Source organism: Dipodomys ordii, unplaced genomic scaffold (assembly GCF_000151885.1).
Source record: "Dipodomys ordii isolate 6190 unplaced genomic scaffold, Dord_2.0 Scaffold7, whole genome shotgun sequence".
In the NCBI taxonomy this organism is placed as follows: Eukaryota; Metazoa; Chordata; class Mammalia; order Rodentia; family Heteromyidae; genus Dipodomys; species Dipodomys ordii.
Window position 1 is genome coordinate 874,582 of NW_012267223.1, and position 7,483 is coordinate 882,064.

General features: G+C 57.2%; 1 protein-coding gene across 1 annotated transcript in view; it reads right to left on the minus strand.

Moving 5' to 3' along the window:
* Positions 1–1,022: 1,022 nt before the first annotated feature.
* Ccdc40 (coiled-coil domain containing 40) overlaps positions 1,023–7,483 on the minus strand; it is a 65,428-nt gene continuing 58,967 nt past the window's right edge. Inside the window, exons 9-11 of the mRNA XM_013036300.1 lie at positions 5,457–5,642; positions 3,663–3,821; positions 1,023–1,430 (exon numbers count right to left, since the gene is read on the minus strand). Of these exons, the coding sequence (XP_012891754.1) occupies positions 1,185–1,430; positions 3,663–3,821; positions 5,457–5,642 (591 nt within the window). The 3' untranslated portion in view covers positions 1,023–1,184. The remainder of the gene's footprint in view (positions 1,431–3,662; positions 3,822–5,456; positions 5,643–7,483) is intronic.

Consider the following 7,483-nt stretch of genomic DNA (forward strand, 5'->3'; position numbering starts at 1 on the left):
CCCCACCCCACCCTCACCCCCACCCGGGGTCGCGATTCGAAGCCAGCCCGGCGGGAACGACTGCACGCTTACCTCAGCTAGCATGAAAGCCTTGACCCCAGGACCTGCGCACAAGCGCGCACGCACGCACGCACGCGCTCCTGTGTGTGCACACACGCACTCCCGTGTGCACACACACGCACCAATCATAGGTTCCTTAAACGTGTTCCATAACTCAACAAGATTTTGGTGATAACCCTCAAGATATTGGGATCACGCACACGCAAGTGCACACACACATGCACACACACCCTATAACCAGAAGATGCTTCCGAGCCGGGCTACACCCTGTAGTCCCCACCAGGAAGCCGAGGCCTCGGGCTGGCCAGCCAGGGTCGCATGGGGAGGCCTTGTGCCGGGCACCGGGCGGACGGAGGAGCCGGCGTTAGGCAGCAGGTGCAAAGCCAGTGCACACCACGACCTTAACGTGCAAGTCCGAAGGCCGGAGGGGTCCCGCACCCGGCCGTGGTGGGCTCTGGGCCAGGAGTTGAGACCTGCCCGGCTCCTGTGGTTTCACTGTTCTGTAATGGTTTAGAATGAGTCTGCCCGACTCCCCCGTCTTCAGAAAGCGTGGTTTATTAATTCTGTACAACTGGAAAGGCGAATTACTGAGTAGCACGTTCTTTTCGGTGGGCAGCAGTGTGCAAGTACTCGGGGTTAGGGAAGCAGGGGATTTAAGTAAGCAGGCCCTCCCCTGGGGGGAGAGAGCAGAGACACCAGAGCTCCCTGGGGCGTGGGGGTGGGGACCTTGGAAATGAGGAGGCCCTGGGTTTCAGATGCGCTCAGCAAGGCTGCTGAGGATACCAGGAGACCCAAGACTGCCCCGTCCCTGGCTTCCATGGGCCCCGTGCCCCTCCAGTGGGGCGGCAGGTGTGAGATGGGGAGCTCTGTGGGCTGGACACGGCCGGGGAGGTGGGGAGTGTGGCTTCATCTTGGGTGAGGCCTCTGCTCACACAGGCACCAGCAAAATGGCGGACCTTTGAAATACTGGGCTTGAACTGCCAAAAAACTGATTTCTATGGGGCCGGCTCTCCTTGTTTTCTTTTTTCCAGCTGGTGTAAGCCTGAGGTCACGGGTGGCTTTTAGGAACACACCCCGGAGGATGGCCAGGAGCACGGGCCCAGCGGGAGATGGCCCAGCGCTCGCTAGGGCTGAGTGGTCTGGAGCTTGCTGGCGATTTTCCGGCTGACCTTGTGCAGGGTCTCCTGGAACTGGGGATACTCCTGCTGCACCTGGCTGAGGATGGAGCCCAGCTGGGCCAGCCGGTCCTGAAGGCGCTTCTCTTCCATAAGCAGGGACTTGGCAGAGCGGAAAAGGAACACGTACTTTCCGTCCATCACGTCCTGCAGGTGCTTGTGGCGTGTTTGCAGAAGCACAATCTCCGAGAGGTTCTGGGTGTAAACGAGACCCCAAGTCAGGCCGTGCAAACCAGGACGCCGCCCCCAACTCATACCCATGGCAGAGCATCGCTGGAGGACGCCGGAGGGCAGGAGGTGGGGGCATCTTGGCCACATACCAGAGACACCCCTGGTCCACTGACCAGGCTGAAACTTCAAAGTCACCTTTGACCCCCATCTTTTAACCCACAGCAGGGGCCAGTGCCTCACACCTGTCATCCTAGCTACTCAGGAGGCTGCGATCTGAGGATCACAGTTCAAAGCCAGCCTAGGCAGGAAAGTCCAAGAGCCTCTTATCTCCAATGAACTACTCAGAAGAGGCTGGAGGTGGTGTTGTGGCTCAAGTGGTAGAGTGTTAGCCTCTAGCAAAAGAACCTCCCAGACAGGGCTCAGGCCTTGAGTTCAAGCCCCAGGACCAGTAAAGGAGGGGGCAGGGCTACCTTGAACAGACACCTCCCCCTGTCCCCAAGTAGCTAGGATCACAGTGTGAGGCACCGTGCTCAGCACCTCTCCTCTTTTTTCTTCAAAGAAATCCATCACTGGGGCTGGGAAGGTGGCTCGGTGGTAGAGCGCTTGCCTTGCATGCATGAGGCCCTGGGTTCGATTCCTCAGCACCACATAAGCAAAAAGAAAAAAGCCTGAAGTGGCGCTGTGGCTCAAGTGGTAGAGCGCTCGCCTTGAGCTGAAGAGCTGAGGGACAGCGCCCGGCCCCAGAGTTTAAGCCCCATGACATTACCCTCCCCCTGCGACCATACCCTCCCCCCGCAAAAACATCCATCACCATCTTAACACACTTTTCTCTGAACTCTAGAGGTGACCCCTGGGAGGGCAGGGACCTTTTGTCCTCTCATTCTCTTCTGTGGCCCTGGCACCCAGCAGTGGGGTGAGTAAACGGACCATGGGAGGAGCCGGAACCCTGACCAGCAGCCTGAGTTCCAGTGGCCCCGGGAAGGCCTGCAGCTGGGACACACAGTGTGAGAAAAACCGGCTTTTCTATCAAAGTGAGTTGCTTAAAAGTTCCTGTTCTGGCCCTGTGGCTAGACTCTTGTTAAGGACAAGAGGAACTGCTTTGGGCTAAGGGAGGGTTTTTAAAACATAAGGTTTTGTCTTATACTTTCTTTTCCAGATGGAATTTAGACACGCCTCAGTTCTAGAAATATCAGTTGACATATTTTGAGATTACTACTGAATAGTTAATCTTATTTATTTTTGTTGGTCTTGGGGCTTGCTGAAGACTAGTATTCTACCAGTTTCAGTCAAAGTTCCACTTCTGGTTTTCTGGTGGTTAATTGGAGATCAGAATCTCAGACTTTCCAGCCCAGACTTTTCCCCCAGGTCTCAGGACTTGAACTTTGGCCTGAGCTCTGTCTCTGAGCTTCTTTTTTTTTTTTTTTGGTCCGGTCATGGGGCCTGAACTCTGGGCCTGGGCGCTGTCCCTCAGCTCTTCAGCTCAAGGCTAGCACTCTACCACTTGCGCCACAGTGCCACTTCCAGCTTTTTTCTTATGTGGTGCTGAGGAATCGAACCCAGGGCCTCAGTCATGCAAGGCAAGCGCTCTACCACTGAGCCACCTTCCCAGCCCTCTGAGCTTCTTTTGCTCAAGACAAGCACCCCACTACTTGAGCCACACCACTGCTTCCTGCTGGTTTTTGCCTGTCATGGGATTTGAACTCAGGGCCTGGGCATGGTCTCTGAGCTTCTTTGGCTCAAGGCTAGCATTCTACCACTTGAGCCACAGTGTCACTTCAGGATTTTTTCTATGTATGTGGTACTGAGGAATGGAACCTAGGACTTCCTGCATGCTAGGCAAGTATGCTACCACTAAGCCACCTTCCCAGGCCCTTAATCTTATTTTAAAATTCCTTATGTAAATACATTTTACCCTACTCAAACTAGCCAGTCTCGAGCAGACTGTGAAGCTGAACCAATCTGAGCAGAGGGGTGGGTGGGGGCTGCTGTGTTAGGGATAAGTTTCGGAGCAGACTGCCTGCTGTGTGCTTGCTGGCTGCATTTTTGGCTGATGGGACACCTTTTCTGCACTGAGACAATTCTTGGTGTCTGTTGTTGTGACTCTTGTGTGGTTCTTAGCATGTTTATACAACGCACACGGACACACACACATGCACACACAGGGTGTGCGGGCATGCACGCATGTACGTGTCCCCCGCACATGGCACGCCCCTCTGGGTGGACGCTTCAGCCCTGCTGGCCTCCTGGGACCCTTACCTGTCGCTTAAGGGCTGTGAGGTGCTCCAGGTCAGCATCGATCTTGTCGGACTCTCTCTCTATGGCCACCAGCACCTTCTGTTTCTCCGCCAGGGTGCTGCTCAGGAGTTTTTGGGATGCTTCCAGTTCCGAGATGGTCTTAGAGGACTCCTCCGTGGCCTGGGAGATGAACGGGACCTGCTGGGCTCTGGCACCCTGGGCCCAAGGAGGCAGCTCTGGCTAAGGACGCTCCCGGAGCCTCTGAACCCTGAACAGAAACCTACGTCTGGAGAGAGGAGCGCCCCAACATGCCAGGGCTGAGCAGTGCGGGGGTCTCGAGGTCTTTGTGCAAGAGCACGAGGCCTGGGAAGCATACAGGCATCCGGGCAGTGCCCAGGCCTTGGGGGGCACATGAGGGACGGGGGAGTGGGGTGGCCGGCAGCAGGAGGCTCGTCCACAGAGTCCCAGGACAAGGCCCTGGTGCCGCGTCGGCAGCAGGGCAAGGCTGGGCGCCATGCGGGGGGATGAGGAGGAGGAGCAGCCCCAGGAGAGGGCGGCTGCGGTTGGTGGCTGGTATGTGTGGGCCCTGGATGTTGAGGGTGGTGCTCTGGGCCTGACCATAGGGATCTTCAGGGCAGCCTGGCGCCTGGCTGGTACATGGCGGAGGCTGAGCTGGGGGTGGCCGCTGCCTGGAGAGTGGTGTGGGGTGAGGAGGGCAGGGAACAAGGGCGTGTCTAGGTGAGAGGAGTGGGTGGACTGGGGACAAGGAGCCGCAGCAGGAAAATGGATGTCACAGGGACGATGCAGCAAAGGACCGAGAAAGCCAATCTGCCACTTGTCTAGAAGCTTCCTGCAACTTCCACACAGGTAGTTCAGTTGGCCTGACCTTTCTCTACGTGGGATTTCCTCTAGAGGGTCTTGTTCCATCACCTGGCTGGCCTGGGACTGGTTATCCTCCTGGTGTGGCTCCCTGGGTGCTGGGATTATTATATGCCTGGGGGGGGGGCATGTCTGGCCCGGGTCGGCCTCTGGCCTTGTCAGTGAGGTGGGCTCCAGCCTGGTCCTGTGCGCCCGGCCCAGCCACCGCCTTGCTTCACAGTCCCTCCCCAGAGGCAGACAGGAAACACAGGCTGGGGATGGGGGGGGGGGTTGGCCCTTGGCGGCCTGGGGGAGTGGGCTCAGGAAGCACTGGCTGGAGTCTCATCTCCTTCTGGGGGCTAGGGGGCCCCCCTGGCATGAGCCTGCCTTACCACACACCCGCCTGCCCCCAGCCTCCACTTGGAGGACTCCTGCCCCTCCCTGGCACAGCTCACTCTTCCCTGTGTGGATGCCTCCCAACCCAGATGAGTCCCGGATACAGCCTACGCCGGTGCCACAGCAGGGGACATGGAGGGCACCCACCTCTGCCTGGCTGCCTAGAGCGGTCCTGGGTCCCTTCACATGCACTGCGCAGTGAGGGCTGCCCGGCGGCAGAGCTGGCTCCCCCCAAAGCCCACCACTCCCCAGCCAGCACGGCGGGAGAAGCAGAGAAGGTGAGCGAGGAGGGACAGGAAGGCAGCGCCAGAGCCCACCACAGCCCAGGGGCTGTCATCCTGAGTTCGCTGGCTAGGGTTCTGGGCTCCTTCAGGCGTCCTGAGAGCTGGGCAGGCCGGCGGCTTCTCCACACAGCCGTGTCCTCCCCCACGGGCAGCCTGATCAGGCGGGATGGACTCAGGCTGGCTGCTGACACCAGCTCCAATGACGGACATGAGCCGAGCGGGAACACCTTTCTGGAATAAGGACCCTTCCCTTTGCCCCGTCTGCGTTGCCACCCACCTTGTACACCTCCCGGATCTTCCGCCGCAGCTCCACCTGCTTGTGGTGGAAGTCAGACCGGGTGAGCACCTTCTTGGTCTTGCTCTGGCCCTCGGCCTGGACCACGATGGCCTCCCTGCGGGCCACGGCCATCTCCATGTCCCGGATCATCTTCTCTTGCTGCTTCAAGAGCTTCCCGAGACTCACCTGGAGGCACAGGACCGAGGGGGTGGTTAGAGGCGGGCACTGGTGGCATCCTGCCAAGGCTGCACTGTGGTTTTGAAGATGGCGGCTGGGGATGTCTGGGGGAGGGTCTGCGCGCCAGGGATGGGGTCTGGGTGCGTGAGGAAATTCTCTGAAGCCCCAGGAATACGCTGGGTCTTGATTGTGGCCATGGTCACATGGAGGTGAGCCCACAGAACCCTCGGTCTAGAATAAGCACATTCTTTCCTATGTAAGTGATGCCTTCATACAGTTAAGCTAAAGGCAGGAGGGCTGGGAAGGTGGCTCCGTGGTAGAGCGCTTGCCTTGCATGAGGCCCTGGGTTCCACTCCTCAGCACCACATAAGCAGAAAAAGCTGGAAGTGGCGCTGTGGCTCAAGTGGTAGAGCGCTCGCCTTGAGCTGAAGAGCTGAGGGACAGCGCCCAGGCCCAGAGTTCAAGCCCCACGACCAAAAAAGAAAAGAACAGGCAGGAACAGTGACAAACCACTGTCACAGCCAAGAACCCACAGAACCTTTAACTCACAGGGCCTGGGGCTTCAATCTACGGGGATGGAGGGAGGCGGGAAGGAGGGGAGGGGAGGGAAAAAGGAAGGGCGTTATTATACCGCTGATGGATGCCTAATTTTATATATTAACTTGGCTAGGCTAAGCGTTGCCCAGATAGCTAGAAACCCACCATTTTTGAGTGTGTCTGGAAGGAAGTTTCCAGAAGGGATTGGATTTTGAATCCGGGGATTAAGGAACATAAAACTCCCCATTCTCCTCAATGGGGTGGCATCATCCGCTCCACCCAGGGTCAAAATAGAACGTAAGTCAGGGAGGAGAAACCCACTGGCTTTCCAGCCCCAGCCAGCCCTTGGGGCTGCAGATGGCAGGCGGCAGCTCACAGGAGTCCTCAGAGAGACTGAGGAGGCTGAGATTGGAGGATCGCAGCTCAAAGCCAGCCTGGGCAAGAAGAAAGAAAGTCCATGAAACCAACTAACCACTAGAAAACCGGAAGTGGTGCTGCGGTTCAACGTGCTAAAGCATTAGCCTTGAGCAAAAAGAGCTCAGGGTCAGCACCCAGGCCCTGAGTTCAAGCCCCATGACCCACAAAAATGAAAAAGAAAACAGACCTATGGCCCTCTGTACAGTTCTGTGTCTCATTGATGGGCAGTTTGTCACTGAAGGAACAATGTGGTGGGAACATACATAAAGCAAGATGGACTGTTGGGAACCACAGAGAGCTGCCAGACGCCTCCCGTCACCCATCACATTTATTTTAATCCTAAACGCCAGAACCTTAAAGACAATGATCAGCTACACTTTGGTTGCTATTTGTTACAGGTGGTCAGGGAGAAGGGCGGGGCTCCCTGAGCGTGGTATCCTGGGCTCTCCTTCTCCACCGTGCGGCCTTGTTACTGAACACTGATAATCGGGGTCATTACCAACTTTGAAAAGGTCACAGTGCCTTGATTGCCCAGAGGAAGAATAAAATGGCAAGTCGAGAAATGACGGGGGTGACGTGACGGCAGTGGTGTTGTGTGATGGTGTGGGTGGTGGTGTGAGTGCAGTGGTGTTGTGTGGTGGTGTGAGTGCAGTGGTGTGTGTGATGGTGTGGGTGGTGGTATGAGTGCAGTGGTGTTGTGTGATGGTGTGAGTGCAGTGGTGTTGTGTGATGGTGTGAGTGTAGTGGTGTGTGTGATGGTGTGGGTGGTGGTGTGAGTGCAGTGGTGTGTGTGATGGTGTGGGTGGTGTGAGTGCAGTGGTGTTGTGTGATGGTGTGAGTGCAGTGGTGTTGTGTGATGGTGTGAGTGCAGTGGTGTTGTGTGATGGTGTGAGTGC